This window comes from Camelina sativa, chromosome 9 (assembly GCF_030686135.1).
Source record: "Camelina sativa cultivar CO46 ecotype springtype chromosome 9, ASM3068613v1".
NCBI lineage: Eukaryota > Viridiplantae > Streptophyta > Magnoliopsida > Brassicales > Brassicaceae > Camelina > Camelina sativa.
In genome coordinates this window covers 22149084-22166294 of record NC_141888.1, presented here as the reverse complement: position 1 = coordinate 22166294, position 17211 = coordinate 22149084, and the positions used below count along the sequence as shown (strand labels likewise).

General features: G+C 36.5%; 6 protein-coding genes and 1 long non-coding RNA gene across 11 annotated transcripts; 3 read left to right on the top strand and 4 right to left on the bottom strand.

Annotated features, from left to right (window-relative positions):
• Positions 1-1136: 1136 nt before the first annotated feature.
• On the top strand, positions 1137-3505 carry LOC147938507 (BTB/POZ domain-containing protein At3g49900-like). The gene is made up of 4 exons (XM_087467656.1): positions 1137-1528; positions 1671-1740; positions 1949-2482; positions 2566-3505. The coding sequence occupies exons 1-4, from the start codon at positions 1341-1343 to the stop codon at positions 3343-3345; spliced, it is 1572 nt and encodes a 523-aa protein (XP_087323782.1). The 5' UTR covers positions 1137-1340; the 3' UTR covers positions 3346-3505.
• LOC147938506 (uncharacterized) lies at positions 3275-4957 on the bottom strand. 2 transcript variants are annotated; one of them, XR_015567234.1, is made up of 5 exons: positions 4536-4841; positions 4145-4285; positions 3955-4025; positions 3637-3852; positions 3275-3538 (listed from the first exon to the last, which is right to left on the bottom strand). XR_015567234.1 is itself a non-coding variant. In XM_087467657.1 (5 exons), the coding sequence occupies exons 1-5, from the start codon at positions 4725-4727 to the stop codon at positions 3515-3517; spliced, it is 648 nt and encodes a 215-aa protein (XP_087323783.1). In that variant the 5' UTR covers positions 4728-4957; the 3' UTR covers positions 3275-3514. The 2 variants fall into 2 exon arrangements, 1 of the variants encoding a protein (XP_087323783.1); XM_087467657.1 differs by having other exon boundaries at positions 4141-4285; positions 4536-4957.
• A 224-nt stretch (positions 4958-5181) lies between these two features.
• LOC147938505 (uncharacterized) lies at positions 5182-6591 on the bottom strand. Of its 3 annotated transcripts, none has more exons than XR_015565234.1 (4): positions 6193-6591; positions 5853-5978; positions 5661-5770; positions 5182-5487 (listed from the first exon to the last, which is right to left on the bottom strand). It is a non-coding gene; the product is annotated as an uncharacterized LOC147938505 (long non-coding RNA). The 3 variants fall into 3 exon arrangements; XR_015565235.1 differs by having other exon boundaries at positions 5857-5978; XR_015565236.1 differs by having other exon boundaries at positions 5182-5573; positions 6193-6514.
• Positions 6592-6725: 134 nt separating this feature from the next.
• Positions 6726-9267, bottom strand: LOC104711515 (uncharacterized). Its single transcript, XM_010428215.2, has 3 exons — positions 8822-9267; positions 7890-8475; positions 6726-7791 (listed from the first exon to the last, which is right to left on the bottom strand). The coding sequence occupies exons 2-3, from the start codon at positions 8436-8438 to the stop codon at positions 6937-6939; spliced, it is 1404 nt and encodes a 467-aa protein (XP_010426517.1). The 5' UTR covers positions 8439-8475; positions 8822-9267; the 3' UTR covers positions 6726-6936.
• A 1100-nt stretch (positions 9268-10367) lies between these two features.
• Positions 10368-12481, top strand: LOC104711514 (ADP-ribosylation factor-like protein 8a). Its single transcript, XM_010428214.2, has 6 exons — positions 10368-10703; positions 11355-11436; positions 11538-11570; positions 11659-11780; positions 11866-12027; positions 12115-12481. The coding sequence occupies exons 1-6, from the start codon at positions 10666-10668 to the stop codon at positions 12230-12232; spliced, it is 555 nt and encodes a 184-aa protein (XP_010426516.1). The 5' UTR covers positions 10368-10665; the 3' UTR covers positions 12233-12481.
• Positions 12482-12833: 352 nt separating this feature from the next.
• On the top strand, positions 12834-14061 carry LOC104715485 (ADP-ribosylation factor-like protein 8a). The gene is made up of 5 exons (XM_019229746.2): positions 12834-12978; positions 13078-13110; positions 13190-13311; positions 13395-13556; positions 13640-14061. The coding sequence occupies exons 1-5, from the start codon at positions 12916-12918 to the stop codon at positions 13788-13790; spliced, it is 531 nt and encodes a 176-aa protein (XP_019085291.1). The 5' UTR covers positions 12834-12915; the 3' UTR covers positions 13791-14061.
• A 34-nt stretch (positions 14062-14095) lies between these two features.
• Positions 14096-16167, bottom strand: LOC104711513 (telomere repeat-binding factor 3). Of its 2 annotated transcripts, XM_087463965.1 has the most exons (7): positions 16014-16167; positions 15508-15771; positions 15181-15422; positions 14969-15053; positions 14784-14867; positions 14329-14681; positions 14096-14246 (listed from the first exon to the last, which is right to left on the bottom strand). In XM_087463965.1, the coding sequence occupies exons 2-7, from the start codon at positions 15655-15657 to the stop codon at positions 14162-14164; spliced, it is 999 nt and encodes a 332-aa protein (XP_087320091.1). In that variant the 5' UTR covers positions 15658-15771; positions 16014-16167; the 3' UTR covers positions 14096-14161. The 2 variants fall into 2 exon arrangements, with proteins under 2 accessions (XP_087320091.1, XP_010426515.1); XM_010428213.3 differs by having other exon boundaries at positions 14096-14681.
• Positions 16168-17211: the final 1044 nt, after the last annotated feature.

The following is a 17211-nucleotide window of genomic DNA, read 5'->3' as shown; positions in this document are numbered from 1 at the left end:
ATATTTTAGGCTGAGTTTATATAAACTATAGTTTTGGCCCAGAATAAGTTCTCATGTGATTTGAAATAGAGGGAGAGAAATTACAAGAAGAAGAAAGTGAAAGATAATTACAGTTGGACTAGTTTTTATTAGATGCAATCAAGTTTAACGGAAGAGGATAGTCATAAAACAAAGCGATTCCATGGGTATATGGTTGGTATCATGTTATTATTGACTAGTTGTATCATGCAATTTAGAGAAGCTTTTTTTTATATCATGCAATTTAGATTTTGGTGAAAAGAAGAGAAAAAAAAAAACATAAAGCTTGGATGATTTATGAAATACTGTATGTAGCTTATATCTTCGTTAATTAATTCAGAAAGTTACAATACTGTATAAAGAAGTTCCTACACATATAAGATAACACATCATCAAGAAAAAGAAAACTATGACTTTTTATACAATTCAGTTATTGACTAACATGATTTTTTTTTTTTTTTTATCTAAAAAGTTTCGATCCAAACCCTTCATTTCTCTTTGGACCGGAAAGCATAATTGAATCATTGTAATTTTTTTTTTTTTTTTTAATTGCTATAATACTGTTTGACATACATGATCTCCAAAACTCTCAGAGATATGTCCGGATTATTGAGAAACGTATTTACGAAAAGGATTGTTTACATCCAAAGACTCCTAAAATTTCAATATATGAAGGAAGTTGTAAAGGATATATGAAGAACTAGCTAGGTTGGATGAAAATATGACAAATTATGAAGAGAAAAAATGAGTGTCATGACATGGAAAGTGTGGACTATATGTCTTGAATAGGCCCGATCAAACTAATCTCCTGAAGGATGGGTTGTACGAATAAATTGATATAAACAATCCATGGTTATCACTACAAACGACAAGTAAGAAAAAGTCCAATCAGACTTAATGGCTAGTACTACTATATATACACAACAGTTTAAGCTAATTTAAACCTAGTTGAAATCTCGTGAAAAATTTGAATGTTAGATTAGAACCAATATGTACATTTGTAACACATGTGGACGTGGTCCATCTTTATACGATAGTAAGAAGGTTTATTGATATGGTGTAAGAAAAAGGAAAAAACGCATTTAAAGACTTTCACGCATATAATAACGATCACAACAAATCCATTTATTTCCCATATTGCTCTCACATTTATTGCCTTATTCACTGTTCAATCTTTCCTTCTCTTCTTTACTCTCTCAAAACCTAACCGGCGATTTCGAATCTTCTTCTTCTTCTTCTTCTTCTTCTTCTTCTTCTTAAGAGATATCACACCATATTATTCTCATTCTTTTTTCATCTTCTTCTCTTTCTCAAAAAAGACAATGAAGCGATGGACAAACTTAGGGTTTGTAGATACGATCTATGAAGAAGAAGATTACGTCGTCGACCACTCTAATTCCTCTTTCTCTTCTTCTTCATCATCTCTGTCTCTTTCTCCTCATCATCATCAACGACGTATCAATCTCTCTTCTTCTCCTTCCATGGAGCTTGATTCTAGAGTCCATAAATGGTAATTTTCCTCTTTAGTAAATTACCAAATCTTTACCACATTGTAATTTCTCTTCTTTTTTTTTTTTCCTTTTTTTCTTTGGGTGTTAATTAATATATTAGCTACAATGTTTATTTTCTATATATTTTTGTTTTTTATTCAGGTCGTTGGCTAATAACTCAAAACCTGATGTGTTCGTAAATGTGGGAGGCACAAGGTTCCATCTTCACAAGGTTACACATTTTTTTCAAACTTTTTTCTTTTTTGTCAATTTCGAACATATTTTCATTTTTCATATTAAAAAATCAACGATTTCATGGTATTTTTTAATTGTATATTTGTTACAAATTTTAAAAGATGAACACATTTATTGGAAATAGGCAAAAAAGGTTTGGTTTTTATTGGGGAGGTTATGTGATGTGTTTATTGTTTATCCCATAGGATCCTCTGTCAACAAGGAGTGGCTATTTAAAACGCCACCTAACGGGCGTTAAAGAATTAACTCTCTCACCGCCGTTAAACATAACGGCTGAAACGTTCTCGTTAATTGCCGGTTTCTGTTACGGCGCTCACGTCGAACTAACACCGTTCAATGTCGTTTCGTTAAGAATCGCCGTCGAGCTTCTTCTAATGACGACGGAAGCTGTAAGAAGAGGAGACAACGGTGGAGGAAGAGAGAGTCTGAGGAACTTGACTGAGTCTTATCTCCGACGAGTCGTCTTCGTCAACGTTGATTACATTCAGATCGTTCTCCGCTCGTGTCTTCTTCAGCTTCCGGAGTCCGAAACGACAGCGTTTCTGGTCGGACGATGCGTCGAAGCTTTGACGGAAATCGGAGACGGTGACTGCGTTAACGAGTTTCTCGAGGAAGCCGTCAGACTTCCCGCCGGCGATTTTAGCATCTTCGCCGACGCCGTGCAGCAGCGGTTCCCGCGTCACGATTTGCTCTACAGAGTCGTTGATGCTTATGTCAAGGTAAAAGGTAGTTTCGTCATTTAAATTAAATCTTAACTGATTAGGTTACGTGTCATCTAATGATTGGCTGGAAATTTTTGTAGGTACATGACGGAGAGATAACGGAGGAAGAGAAGGTTCGGATATGTAATTCGATAGACTGTGACAAACTCTCACCGCCGTTACTACTCCACTCTGTTCAAAACCCGAAAATGCCCCTGAGGTTTATCGTGCGCGCCATGTTGCAAGAGCAGCTAAACACGCGCCACTCGATCATGGCTGCTGCTGCGGTCGCCTCTACTGCTCCTCCTGTTGAAGGCCGACACCGAGAGATTGCGGACGCGAGAGACTCCTCAGTGACGCTCGGTTCGCTTCTGCAGCGAGATACAGCCGCGAGGCAAAACTGTCGGCTCAGAGCTGCGATGAATTCAACGAGCTCGAGGATCGAGAGCTTGGAGAAAGAGCTCGACGCGATGAAGAGATTCTTATCGAAAGAATCAGAGAAGCAGAAATCAGAACGGATCATCATCGAGTCGAGGTCAAGAAGCGTGATGGATTCTGCTCGATCAGCTAGTTTTCATCAACCGAGTAACGTAAACAAGACGCATAGAGGCGAGAGAGGATCGGTTTCAAACCTAAGCACGACGTTCCAACGAACACGAGCATCTCCGCATCAACCGCAACCGCAGAAAAGTCTCGGAAAAAGACTGATCAAAGGAATAAAGAAGGCTTTGTATACATCCAACAAACAAGGAGCCAAGAAAAATGCATTTGCAGTCGAGGAGATTTATGATGGGTTAGAAGATTTCGTCTGGATCAAAGACGATGATGATGATGGCAACATCTCTGAAGAACTTCACTCTCACTACATCAAGAACAAATAATCTCTCTCTCTACTCTACATAACAAAAAATTTCGTAACCTTCTTTCACTAATAAAAGTTTTGTAGCCAAGAGTGAATGATTCTGTGTTTCTTCTTCGATTAATGAGACTCCAAAACTAATAATAAGTTCAAAAGAAGGAAAGCTCGATGGATCTTCACGACATTGCAGACTAATATCTCGCATATTTTTCACGCTGCATATATATATATATATAGCGAGATTTGTTAAGTTGATGTGTTACTAACTAAGACGAGAATGAAACACAAATATGAGAATTTACGTATAACTTACCTTCATTTCCTTTTTCATTATCCTTGCAACAGAAGGTAACCATTGTTCTCCTCTTTCTTTCTTCAATTCTGCGATTCTCTCTTCCTCTTTCTTAGCTTTAGCTTTTGCTGCCGCTTCTTTCACCTCTAATCTAGCTGAAGCTTTCTTAGCCGTTTCCATAGCAGAAGTTAAAATATCCGACCCATCAACAGAAATTGATTTTATTCGTTTCTTAAACTGCAGTAACCACACAAAACAAGAAAGAAATTAGCTTTGACAGATTCATCATCGGTTCAAAACAAAACAATGCTTGAAGTAAAAAACAAGATTAACAACAACCTCTTTAGAGTTTCCTTCAAGTCCTCTGTCAGGGCGTAAATTAGGCTTCTTTTTAGGTCCTTTAATCTCATCTGGTTATACAAGAAAATCATGAAAGTATAAGTTTCTCAACGGATTCATAATAACAATACGATTCAAGATTTTCAGATATGGAGTCTCCAAAGAGAGCAAGCGGTGATGACTAACCTACATGATCAAAGATTATGCCAGTTGCACACCGCTTAAATAACCGAACTCCACAGTCATTCTCTTGTTTATCCTCAGGAACATTGACAGGATCTTCCACAAAGTCTAAAGTCTTCTCCACCATCTCATTCAAAAGGTTCTTAACCTGTTTTCAAGCTTACCTTAATCAGAAACAATACTTAACTCGATAAAGCAATACCTAACCAACAATGAACACAGACTAGGGATAGAAAAAATAGTAAGAACACAGAGTTCCAAGAGCACCCAAAAACACTAATCACTCCAATACAATCAACTCTGTGGTCAATAGCCCAATAAAAATCTAATTGCCATCAACAGAGCTACATGTAGATGAAATTAGCATTGGTTAAGTTCTTTAGTATCTAATGACTGACCTTGATCTGTCCATGTGTTAGCTTTTTAGGTTTCAGACGAAAATCTCCGTTTTCACGTGTCTGAGTAGCTGCGGGTTTCGCGGCGGAGGCGCCGTAAACGGTGGTGGTGGCTATCGAATTGATTGCAGCTTTCCACTTGGGATCTTCCTCTTCGCTGCTGCTATCTCCTCCACTTCTCTCTCGATCAGCCATTCTAAACAACACCGTCTCCGCGAAATCTCTCTACTTTGTCTCTCCGTCTAACGGCGAACTACGAAATCACCGGCAATAGAAACGTCGACAAGGGTTTATTGCGGGTGACCTAATTTTAAAACAGGTAAAACCCCTTTTTCCAGGTTCGGGTCCGGTCCGGGTCGGGTTTAATTTTGAAAAGAACAAATTAAAATTTTCCGGATCCGGGTCGGAACATAGGAGAAGATGTTATGTAAGGTCATCCCCAACGGGGGTTTATATTTTTGGAGCTCTTAAATTTTTTAATTAATATCTTTTGTACTTTTAGTAGGATAAGAACTTTGGGAATCCTAATTAAAATTTTGTCCTCCAATGGTGGGTTTTAATTTTGAGTCTCTTAATTTGAATTTTTTTTTAATTAAAATTTTAAAATAGAAATATGAATAATCTTAACAAAAACAAAAGAAAGCTGAAGTTTGCTCAATCCTTGCCTGATAGTAAAGAATAATCTTAACAAACACAAAAGAAAGCTGAAGTTTGCAAGTAATAACAAGTTATGAAACTGAAAACTGTTTAACATCTTAAAGACAAGACATGCCTACTATTTTATCTGCACGTTCCAAGAAATTTTCGACTGGAGCAGTGTGTATAACCGACGCATCAACAAACCCAGTGTGTTCCAAGTTTAGTTGTAGAACATTTGAAACATCCTCGACTGATGGCTTCAATTCCTACAGAACATCTTCGACTGATGGCTTCAATTCCTACAGATCCTGTACCACTGTATATGCCAATACATTAAACATTTGTGTCAAAATGAAACATTTGAAACATCCGTGTCCGTATAAGCCAATACATCAAACACGCCTAAACACAAACAATAAGACATATGCAATTAAAAGAAGAAGAAAGCCCAATACACCCAAATAAGTGTCAAAATGATTAGGTACTTACAAGTTTCATCAAGACAAGGCAAGTAAGTAACGCTGGAAGCAACCTGTCTCATGATAGCTTGAATCTCCCTCATGATCTCCTTATCACTTTTCTCCCTCAGCACAAGCACACTGAAGTAATAAGTTCCATAAAGATTAGAGCTAACACACAAGTGAAAACAAGAACCACCAAGATTAGAAAAAGAAAACACACTAGCCCTTTGTCAACAACTTCAGTATCAGTCTCAATCCGAAAATTCCACCTCCTCCAAGACTTCACCAGTGGCTTTGCTCATTATGACTAACACTACGCTCTGCAACTTCCCAGCTTCAAGCCATTCTTTTTTTTTACACCACAAATTAACAAACTCAGTCTCAGACTCTCTCAAACAAAAAGAATCAGATCTTAAAATTTAATGTCTATTGTTCTGTTCTTAAGATTGATTACTAACCAACAAAAAAAAAAACCATGAAAATGCTTCAATTCTCGGAACAGTTAGCTCGGAACAGTTAATCAGAGAACCAAACCGAAACAATTATGGAACAAAACAAACCTTAGATTGAGACCCAAAGTCATCATTGGCATCATAACCATATCGTTTCAGACCCAAAGTTCACACTTGTTTACCCTCCGATTCCAATAGCTTCAATCTCATCCGAATCAATCGACTCCAAAATCAAATCTCAAACGATTCAATCTCGGAGTCGATTCAACAACCTCCGATTGCCCATCCGCAGATTTAATCACAAACTTTGCATCGGATCTCCTCCTACCCCAATCTCCTTTGATTCCATAGCCCTTTCATTCAGTCTCCTTTGTGAATTTTGGACTTAGATCGAGAGAGAAAGAGAGAGATATGAAAGGAAGAAATATTCGATCGGAATAAAAAAAAAAAATTCTATTTCTACTTTTGTTCCAACCCATAAGTGACACGTATGGTCTCTTATTCCATAAACGAGTCTACTAATTAAGAGGCTCTCTTATATTATTTTGATTTTTCTGATTTATTTTTTTGCTTCTTTTCAGTTACAACCTCTCTTAAATCCCCCGTTGGGGATGACCTAACAGAACATGTAAACGAAAATGTAACAGAACTGTGTCCTAAAGTAAATGTAATAGAACTCATCATACACTATATCCTCAAAGTGATATGTATTCACAATGGCCTATAGCCTCTCTCTCTTTCTAACCTGTAAATGAATACAGAGCAGCACAACAACAACAACAATAACAATGACAATGAGCAGCAGTGACACAACAGACCAAAAGAAGAAAGTGAAAAAGTCTCTTTTTTGTTCTAAGCAATCTTCTTCTCTGTTGGTGAAGGCAACCGCCATTGTCTATGCCAATATACAGAAACTCTCGACCACATAGGAAACCCGAAATTATACTCAAGAGGCCGATCAGCCGGTCCACCAATTATCAACGGTAACCACAAATATCTCGAATCCCTCAAATCTGCTGGATTCCACCTATCCGCCATAAATATAAACACACCAGGAACACCTGGTAACGGAATCACAAACGTGCTCTGCGCGAAAAACGTCGTTGACCTGAAAATATTGTTACCACCTACACATGGATTCCCTAATGTCTCCCATGGACCCATTATAGACTCAGCTGCATGAGCCAATGCTTCGTTTGGTGCCCATCCAGTACAACCAGAAGTGATCATGTAGTAAGTGTTTTGATGTTTAAAAATAGCAGGAGCTTCTCTGTGTTGTCCAACCATGATTCTCTTCATAACCGGCTTCACATCGAGGTAATTCTCGGTTAGAGGACCTATATGCAGCACGCTGTTGTCTTCTGATGAGTATATCAAGTAGGCTATGTTGTCATCATCTTTGAAGACGGTCATGTCTCTACTGTCAAACCCGTGTGGTGTTTTACTGTACAAGTATTCGAACGGACCTGTTGGGTTATCGCTAATGGCTACACCAACTGATGCTTTAGTGTAGTTTGCATCGTCTATATGCATCCACATCACGTATTTCCCTGTATCTGAATTGTAGATTACTTTAGGCCGTTCGAGTACATTGGAGATGTGTAAGTCATGTGTCTCGTCTGTTTCTTCGGCTGCTAATACAACGCCTTCGTTTTTCCATGTCCATAAGTCTTTCGATGAGTAGCATCCAACACCGATTATATCAACCTGAAAACAAATCCAAGAGAAACTGTTTTTCACATTTCTGATTCAAAATTTCAAGATTGTGTGACATTACTCAAGAAAGCAAGAAAGTGTAAACTTACTCGAGCGGCTCCTTTCTTGTGAGAAAGATAAGTTGGTCCATCTTTGTATTCACCATACCAATAGTAAACCTTAGATACATCATCATACAAAATGCCACCGCCGTGTGCTTGAATCGGGTTACCTTCAGTATCAGTCCAAATTCTACCAGGGAAATAGTAATGCGATGTGTCATTAACATCAATCTTGGTAGGACCAAAAGCAGATTTCATATCGGGGAAAAAAAGATGCCGAATCTGAGAATTCTCGTCGAGAAACTCTTCTACCAAAGTGGTTGGTCTCTTAGGTTTACGTTTGATAGCTCGAGGAGAACGCTTCCTCGGAGGCGGCATATGAATATTCTCTTCTTCAACACGTTCGAGCTCACGGACAATGGGATGGTGGATTAGTAACTGAGGTGAAACTTCAAGATCTACACTATATGTTCTGCTGTAATATAACATGGTTAGATGAATCATGAAAACACATCCCACAACTGCTGATACTAAAGTGAAAGGTGAACAACGCAAAGACGTTGCTTTCTTGTTGTGTTTGTTCTTCATTATCCTCATCTTTGTTCCAAGCTATCCTATCTCCACAACACACAACCTATGTAGTAGATTCAACAAACACACACCCAAACAAAGAAACCATAAGTATCCATTACCCAAAAGTTGAAGTACAACTGTTACATTAACAAATAAAAGAAAGTGATCTAAATAAGCAAAATAGATTTGTTTTGGCCTAATGCAAAGCTAATTACTCTATGGGGAGATTACAAATGTTTTCCCCTGTAACAGATTTGGCTTCAACATAAGCAAAATAATCAAACTAATGCTATGTTCGTCAAATCAGCAACTTAATTAGCAAAAAATAAGCATAATTTCTGATACCAGATCCCAAATAGACAGGAGATAACAACAACAAAAAAATTAGGAGAGAGGATCTCACTCACCTGAAAGACAAGCCGGAGCCGAAGTTTCCGACATGTAATGAAGAGTCTGAAATAGCTTAGCTTGCTCTGGAGTAAGCAATGTCTGAAGAAAACAACAAAGTTTGATATATTCAGATTGTCCGGAGAAGAAGGTCGAACCCGGGAACGTAATTACGGAACCCAGGAGTAGAATTGGGTTGGGTGAAATAAAAGGAATGGGTCGGTGAAGTATTTTGGTTAAGAAGGATCTGTCACGGGAACAAAGAGAGGTCTTTGATGATGATGATAATGGTGATTCAGACGTGCGACCAAAAGGACGAGACCGCAGCTGATACTTCTCTTTACTAGTCTGATGAGTTTTTCTGGTTTTTTTGTTTTTTTTTTTTGCTTTTTCTTGGGATCTTGTCGTGCTGTTTAATTTCACTTATTTTAATTTCATTTGATTTTAGTAATGTAATGATTGTCCTGTTAATAAAAATTTTCACCTTCAGTATTTAATCATTTAATGCTAATTATATACCATTCCTTCCAATTTAAAATAATAATAGCTTCAAGTAGTAGTTTTGTAAAATGTAAATTGTCCAATATATGTGAGAAATTTTAAGACGACAAGTTAAGTTATTCGATGAAAATATGCTTCTTTTTTTTTTGTTTAGCTTTAGCCTTTAGGGGAGTTCTGATTTTTTTTCTTTTTTGTTGGCATATTAAGAAATCACACATTATTGGATTTATATGGTCTAGTGTACGTTTTTTTAATATCTGTAAAGCAATAATTGGATAATAATTCATGCAATAAGAAAGTGTTAAACCTATAACGGCGTTAGTGGTTGACCAATTCGTTTTTCACCTTTTTTTTGTTTATCTTGTCTCTCGCTTGTTCAATTTATTTATGTTTACAGTTAATGCAGAAGCCAAAAAATTACAAAAAAAGTTAATGAAGGGAAACTCTTTAAAACTTTAATCTATTTATAGTTTTGCAACATAATGAAAGCTTTTATTTTTCCTTTTTTCTTTTAACACTAGTCATTTTAGTCAAAATCTCACTCCAATCTTCAAAACATGGCAGCAAAGACAAAAGAAATAAGTAAATCATTTATTTATTATATCTTTTAGAAGATAAACTTGGCTTCAACTAACATTTCATAAGGAAATACACAATAAAGAGATTCATGAATGGAAGGAAATGAAAGATGTAAATAACATAATCATCATCACAAGGAAAAAAAAAGAATCATTGAAGGGTGGACTCATCAATAGTGGGTCAAAAAAAGGCCCATGACAAAGAACCCATTAACATATAGATTTCAACCCACAAATGATTGAAAAACGACACGTGTAAACTGCACATTCCCGATCATATCACCACCACCGCCAAAATCCTTTGGCGGCTACCACCGTCCCCAGCTATAATAAATATAAAAAAAAAACTATGGACGGTAACGTACGTGGTCCACACGCGCTTCTTAAAACGCGAGTGGGTTAGGTGATTCATTTATTTAATCCATACAATTCTCTTATTCCTAACTTCTGGTGTATATGTGTCACCGTATCTCTCCTCTGATTGGCTAATTCAATTTTTCTAAATAAATGATGAATTAATTTTTAAAATAGCAACCCCATGAATCTCGGTGTATCAACCAAAACATTAAAAGCAGATCTAAACCGTTAATTTGGTGGACCAGAAGAAAAATCGAACGGTAGAGATTACGTAGCTTTGACTCTTTTTAATTCGCCGTCACTGGGGGAGAGAGAGAGCAGGCGACGAACGAGGGAGGACAAAGAAGAAGAAGAAGCTTCTCTTCTCAGAGAGATCCCGTGGAGGAGAATTCTAACAGGCGGATCTGTTTGTTTTTGTGAAATCATCAATGGGTTTGTGGGAAGCTTTTCTCAATTGGCTTCGTAGGTGTGTTAGATCCCTCCTTTTTAGATTTCTTCGTATTCAATCTTTCTGCTCTTGTTTTGATTATATTGAGCTAAAAAATTATGTTCTATCTTGAGATTTTGAGTTTGTTTGTTGCTTTGGTCCGCTGAATTTTGAAAATTTATGAGAAATTGGAATTGAAATCATCACCGTAATCAACTCAGCTGTACTTGAATCGTGGTTTTGTTCTTAATTTGGTTTGTTGGAGCTGATTTTGACATGGTTCTTCTTGTACTTATCATAGAAACGTTCTGTAGTTTTTATCCTTTTAGCTTTTATAAGCATTAGATTTGCCAAGTTTTAGATTGACATGGTTCTTCTGTGGTGACATTAAGGGGAAGAAAAGTGAATCTGTCTTCTTAAGATTTTAGATTGCCAGTTTTAGCCATGTAAGAATGAGAGCATCTTTCAAGTTAGCGGTGTGATTATTGTGCTTTATGAAGCAAGAAAGTATTGGTGTACCTTTTTTGCATGGCATATAATGTAGAACAGGTTCTGGAAATTTTAAAATTTCTTGAAAGATTGGTTCTTTTTGGTGTCTAGTTTTGTTTCTATGCTCTATTCGTGTGCCCTGGGCAAAAGTGATTTCAGTTCGGTATTCATTTTTTTTTTTGTTTCGATATGTTTTTGCAGCCTCTTCTTTAAGCAAGAAATGGAGCTTTCTTTGATAGGACTCCAAAATGCAGGAAAGACATCACTTGTTAATGTTGTTGCGGTTAGTATAGTATTATGCTTCCCTTTTGATTTTCTCTTTTTAACACTCATAAGATTGTGATTGGGGATCTGATAGTCACTCTTATGTTTTTACTTGTTTAGACTGGTGGATACAGTGAAGACATGATTCCCACGGTAAGTACTATATTTATTATAAAGTTACATCTTTCACCTGCTCTTTTGGAATAACATGAAGAGATTCTACTTTTGTTTTTATTTTCAGGTTGGGTTTAACATGAGGAAAGTAACAAAAGGAAATGTTACAATCAAACTATGGGATCTTGGTGGTCAACCAAGATTCCGCAGCATGTGGGAACGTTACTGTCGCGCTGTTTCTGCCATTGTGTAAGGATCTTTAGACTCAGGTTTCTCTTCACTTTGTATCACCCACAGTTTGGTTTCATGTTGTCATGTTATATTCCATTTCCAGGTATGTAGTTGATGCTGCAGATCCTGACAACCTCAGTGTCTCGAAAAGTGAGCTCCATGATCTGTTGAGCAAGTCTTCGCTTAACGGTATCCCTCTTCTGGTTCTTGGGAACAAGATTGACAAACCTGGAGCTCTGTCCAAAGAAGCCTTAACCGACGAAATGTATAGCTTTTTCTTCATCTGAACTTCACCAAAAACAGCACAATTCAGCTCTATCTAATTATGTTTTTTACATTTTTATTGTTGCAGGGGGCTTACGTCTCTTGCAGATAGAGAAGTCTGCTGTTTCATGATATCCTGCAAGAACTCTACCAACATTGATCAGGTCATTGATTGGCTAGTAAAGCATTCAAAGTCGAAGAACTAAAACTTCACCAAGAACATATTATTCTCTCTTCTTGATCTTCTTAGTCTTCATGTGTTGTCTTGTTGATGATGATGATGATGATTGCTAAAGACAAATTTTCCTGTGAAACAAGAGTTTGTCTTTATTTGTCTTCTGTCTATCCTGCTGGTCTGGCCTGATTTGGTCCAGTCTTGTCTTGTCTTTGTATATTAGATGTGGATTGTTTTCTATTCTCAAGGCTTTGCAATTGCAATTTTGGAAACACAAAAACATAAGTGACCTTATTTTTTTTACTCTTCTAGTAATTTTACGGGCGTTCAGTAGGAAGAGATATAAACTCTGCGTATTATATAGCTGCAACTGTAGTAAGAGTCTCTCACATAGAAGGTAAATTGAAACATTGCAATTTCACTAAATAATCAATAAGGATTCAATGGTACTTAGGGTCACTAAATAATCAATAAGGATTCAATGGTACTTTAGCCAACTACAGTTGTATGTTTATAAGTAAAATAATATTTGGTGTGGCTTGTTGCCTCCATTACCTCAGGTCTCAGCAATCTAATATAAAATTATATATTCTGTACTAAAGTAAAAAAACAAAACTTAGTGCTGTCCCTCTTATATCTTGGTTTATATTTTTAGAAATCTATTATTTGTTTGTTTTAACAAAGTTTATACAGTCTCTTCTCTTCAAGCAAGAAATGGAGCTTTCTCTGGTAGGACTTCAAGATGCAGGAAAGACATCAATTGTAAATGTTCTTGCGGTGAGTTATTATGCATCCCTTTTATATTTTCTTAACATTTAGTTCTTGGTGATTTGTTTTGGGAAATCTGATATCTACTCTCATCTTTTTCTTGTTTAGACTGGTGGATACAGTGAAGACATGATTCCTACCGTAAGTGTTACACTAAACCTCTTATAAAATACGTATTTCAATCAACACGAAGAGATTCGTCTTTGTTGTTTTTTATCAGGTCGGGTTTAACATGAGGAAAGTGACAAAAGAAAGTGTTACAATCAGACTATGGGATCTTGGTGGTCAACCAAGATTCCGCAGCATGTGGGAACGTTACTGCCGTCAGGTTTCTGCGATTGCGTAAGGATCTTATTAGACTCTCAGGTTTCTGTTATCTTTAATGCCCGGCTCACAATATAGTTTCATGTTGATTCCAATTCTAGGTACGTAGTTGATGCTGCAGATCTTGACAACCTAAGTGTCTCGAAAAGTGAACTCCATGATTTGTTGAGCAATGCTTCGCTTAAGGGTATCCCTCTTCTGGTTATTGGGAACAAGACTGACAAACCTGGAGCTCTCTCCAAAGAAGCCTTAACAGAAGAAATGTATAGCTGTTTCTTCATACTGAACACACAGAAGGCATTTCATTTAGCTTATGATGATGTTTCTTGCATTGTTATTGTTGCAGGGGGCTTAGTTCGCTTACAGATAGAGAAGTCTGCTGTTTCATGATATCTTGCAAGAACCCTACAACCATTGATCAGATCACCGATTGGGCTGTAAATCACTCAATATCAAAGAACTTAACTTCACCAACAACAGATGTCGTCTCTTCTTGATCTTCTGTCTTATGTTGATGATTGTTGAAGACAATTTTATTCGTGTGAAACAAGAGTTTGTCTTTATTTGTCTTCTGTCTCACCTGTTGGTCTGGTCTGGTTTGGTCCAGTCTTTGTATAGCAGATGTGAATTGTTTTCTATTCTTAAGGCTTTAAAATTTCAGAAACACTAAAACAGAAGTGCCTTTTGTAAACTTCTAAAAATCCAAGGAAATGGAAATAAGCTCTGTTGTACAATCAATGGACATTGACTTATTTATTTCTCCTCAAACCAGTTTCAAATGGGTCACGAGAACACTGTAAAGTTACTAGGAAAAACAGATCAACAGAAGAAGAAGAAAAAAGGAACAGGTTTTACATAGTCAATGGAGTTAGAATACATTACAAGCTGCAGAATGTACACTGTTAACTGACCAAAAACACTGCAGCAATGCAAATTTGAAATAATGACATAACCTGAAGATTATATCAAAACGATAATATCAACAATACAGTATCAATAGTACTCATACAACATCAATGATTTCTTATTTCTTACCGAGTTTGGCTATGCATCCTATACTTCAAAGCTTTCATCGCCGCTTTTGCAAATATATGGGCAGCTTCAGCTTCGGCTTCTGCTTCATCTGCCTCTCTTGCCGCTTCTTCAGCTTCTGCTATTGCAAATTCTGCTTCCGCCACGGCTCTTGCAGCAGCTGCAGCAGCTTCTTTTTCTGTCATGCCCTTTATTGTTAAAACTTCTCCATCTACATGGGATTTAGTAAGATTTTTGATGCCGTTCTCTTCTGGTTTTGGAGTATTTTCCTTGTTTCCTTCCAAAAAGAGTTGAGGAGACCTCTGTCTAGCTACTTCATCCATATAGTTTGGAGAAATCCTATATTTGTGCTTTGTCTGAGAGGTGAGAGCAAATGCAAGAAGTAAACCATTGTTAAGTAAGTAATAAATATGTGATTTTTGCAAGCGGAAGTTTCGATCAAAGTGTGTTCTTTTTACCTTAACTAATGTTCCAACATTTGTCAAATACTTTAGTCTTGAAGACACAAGCCGTTTCATATCCTGTTGCATCTTGAAATTCTCCTGAAAAAATTTACAGCTACACTAAGGTCCTTGATGATTGTATATAGATGCCGCAATGCCTAATGACATCGAAAGAATGCTCAACGACATAGAAAGAGTACCTCTATATACCGCAAGATCGACTTGCCGTCAGGACCAAACGGTCTCTTCAAATTGGTAATGGCCTCCAATATAATCTTATCCACACTACAACAAACATATCAGAACTCAGGATCTATCTTCAAGAAACTTAGACTAAAGTAAGCCTTTAAGCTTCACTATTCCCATACTCTACATCCACAACATCAAGAATTCATACAAGAAGAAGCCAAACCTTGTAAAAGGTCCTTTAAAAGCTCTTGGTGGTTCACAAGAAGCTTCAGGAGGAGATGGAGCATCAAGCATCAGCTGTCCTCCTACATCACCACCAATGTGACCATTAGCCAGAGACACAATGGTAATAGCTGTAGCATTATCATCTGGCCTAGGACCCGACGTAGGAGTTCCTTTCTGTGCGAGTTTAGCCTTCTTCCTAGATCCCCATAAAGCTGTTACACTTATATTTCTCCATTTGTCCTGTTAAAATAATGTTTTTAGACAAACAATGTAAGTTTCTATACTCTCTCTCTCTCTCTTCTTTTCCAAGTTCTTGTTTTTTTACCTTGAGATCCACATTTGAACGAGACTTCAAAACAGAGCTATACTCAGGATCTGAGAGAATGGTACGCCATTTTCCAGTTCCATGTTTAAGTACTCCAGCTTTAAGAGCTGTCTCTTCTTCTGCTGTCCACTTCTGCTTTGGAGCTCCCATTCACACAACTTTGCCACACAAAAAAATTCAAAATTCTCCAGAACCACACACACACAACAACAACAACAACAACAAAAACAACACAAAAGCTTCTAATGTCTTGGCTTCATTTCTCTGTAAAGCAAATGAAAACAATCACAAAGATCAATACTTTATAATCCTGAATACAAAATGAGATGTAAGAGAGAGTTATCTCTGGTTTCAATAAAACAACCCATAAGTTTTTTCAATTGCATTAGCAATTCAATAGTAATGCCAAGCCAAATCATCGTTAAGTATGAGAAAAAGATTAAAGCTTTCGATCAGGGAAATCGGAAAAATTAACAAGGAGAGGAAGAAGTAGAAGAACCGCATGCCTGAGAAAGCTGTAGCGAATGAGAGAGGAAGCTGTGGAGAAGAGTGTCATGGATCAAATTTTGAATCTACAATTGTCGCAAAGACAAAGGAAGAAGAAGAAGATACACAAAAACTTGACCTTTATTTTTTTCGATTCAGCTACGAAGGAAGGATGATAAAATGTATCGATTTTTTTGAGGAGCCCTTTATTATCCTCCAGTTTATAAATTCGTCTTAAATTATATTTATTTACAAAAACACCCATATGATCTTAAACCTTTAGGGACTATTTTGTAAAACTAATGAGGATGAATGGTTTAACCCTAGTTCTCATTTTTACTGAAAACTTGTTTCTACTATTTTTTACCATTCATAATATTCATCAAATTTTCGCGTTTTTGCTGTAACTGAAAAATATTCTGCGATATATAATTAGCCTGTCAAAAATATAACTACAAGTGAATTAAAACGTCATTAATCTACTAAAACTAGATTTTATTAACATTTTTTAATTATACTACAAAAACTCCATCTAATTCAATTTTTTCACTAAAAATTATCTAGATATTTCATTATTTTGCTACTCATGTGACATATGAGCCATGTTTTAGAAATCGCTAGGCGCTAGTCGGGCGATCGGGGTGGGCCTAGCGCCTAGCGAAAAAATCAGAAATCAAATGGGGTTAATCGGGTACTAGTTTTAGAGTTATTTTATTAAATTATAATAAAATAAAAATATAGTACTAAATATATATATAATTCTGTTTATGTTAAAAGAAAAATATCAAATAAAATATAAAACTATAGTACTGTCTTTAAAATTACAGTAAAAACATAAACACGTAGTTTTAGAAGAAAGTAGTTTTAGAAGAAAGTTTTATGATTTTTATCAAAAGTTTGTACACTAGTTGTTGTAAAACATCATAAACTCTTAATTTAAATGTCTAAAAAACAAAAAAAATATATATTTTATTTATATCAGGCTCCAAAAACTATCAATATATACAAAATTAAGTGGGAAGTAATATTATTAGACGGATTATAATCAAATTAGACAGACATAATTGGATAATCGATGCTAGGCGGGGATTAGTCATTAATCGAGGCGGAGAAGATGAATCTAGCGATTTTAGGGGACGTAATCGGAGCGTGTCGGAGATTTTTAAAACAAAACATATGAGTCATGAGGGAGCTGAAGAGTTAAGGATTATATTTGAT

Coding starts and splice junctions, on each gene's coding strand:
- LOC147938507 (XM_087467656.1), top strand. CDS start 1,341: ATGAAGCGATGGACAAACTTAGGGTTTGTAGATACGATCTATGAAGAA. Junction 1,529..1,670: donor GATTCTAGAGTCCATAAATG/GTAATTTTCCTC, acceptor TTTTTTATTCAG/GTCGTTGGCTAATAACTCAA. Junction 2,483..2,565: donor TCGTTGATGCTTATGTCAAG/GTAAAAGGTAGT, acceptor AAATTTTTGTAG/GTACATGACGGAGAGATAAC.
- LOC147938506 (XM_087467657.1), bottom strand. CDS start 4,727: ATGGCTGATCGAGAGAGAAGTGGAGGAGATAGCAGCAGCGAAGAGGAA. Junction 4,286..4,535: donor TAACACATGGACAGATCAAG/GTCAGTCATTAG, acceptor GCTTGAAAACAG/GTTAAGAACCTTTTGAATGA. Junction 3,539..3,636: donor TAATGAAAAAGGAAATGAAG/GTAAGTTATACG, acceptor ATATATATGCAG/CGTGAAAAATATGCGAGATA.
- LOC104711515 (XM_010428215.2), bottom strand. CDS start 8,438: ATGAGGATAATGAAGAACAAACACAACAAGAAAGCAACGTCTTTGCGT. Junction 7,792..7,889: donor ACAAGAAAGGAGCCGCTCGA/GTAAGTTTACAC, acceptor ATTTGTTTTCAG/GTTGATATAATCGGTGTTGG.
- LOC104711514 (XM_010428214.2), top strand. CDS start 10,666: ATGGGTTTGTGGGAAGCTTTTCTCAATTGGCTTCGTAG. Junction 11,781..11,865: donor CGCGCTGTTTCTGCCATTGT/GTAAGGATCTTT, acceptor TTCCATTTCCAG/GTATGTAGTTGATGCTGCAG. Junction 12,028..12,114: donor GAAGCCTTAACCGACGAAAT/GTATAGCTTTTT, acceptor TTATTGTTGCAG/GGGGCTTACGTCTCTTGCAG.
- LOC104715485 (XM_019229746.2), top strand. CDS start 12,916: ATGGAGCTTTCTCTGGTAGGACTTCAAGATGCAGGAAAGACATCAATT. Junction 12,979..13,077: donor CAATTGTAAATGTTCTTGCG/GTGAGTTATTAT, acceptor TTTCTTGTTTAG/ACTGGTGGATACAGTGAAGA. Junction 13,312..13,394: donor CGTCAGGTTTCTGCGATTGC/GTAAGGATCTTA, acceptor TTCCAATTCTAG/GTACGTAGTTGATGCTGCAG.
- LOC104711513 (XM_087463965.1), bottom strand. CDS start 15,657: ATGGGAGCTCCAAAGCAGAAGTGGACAGCAGAAGAAGAGACAGCTCTT. Junction 15,054..15,180: donor TTTAAAGGACCTTTTACAAG/GTTTGGCTTCTT, acceptor TGTTTGTTGTAG/TGTGGATAAGATTATATTGG. Junction 14,868..14,968: donor CGATCTTGCGGTATATAGAG/GTACTCTTTCTA, acceptor AAATTTTTTCAG/GAGAATTTCAAGATGCAACA.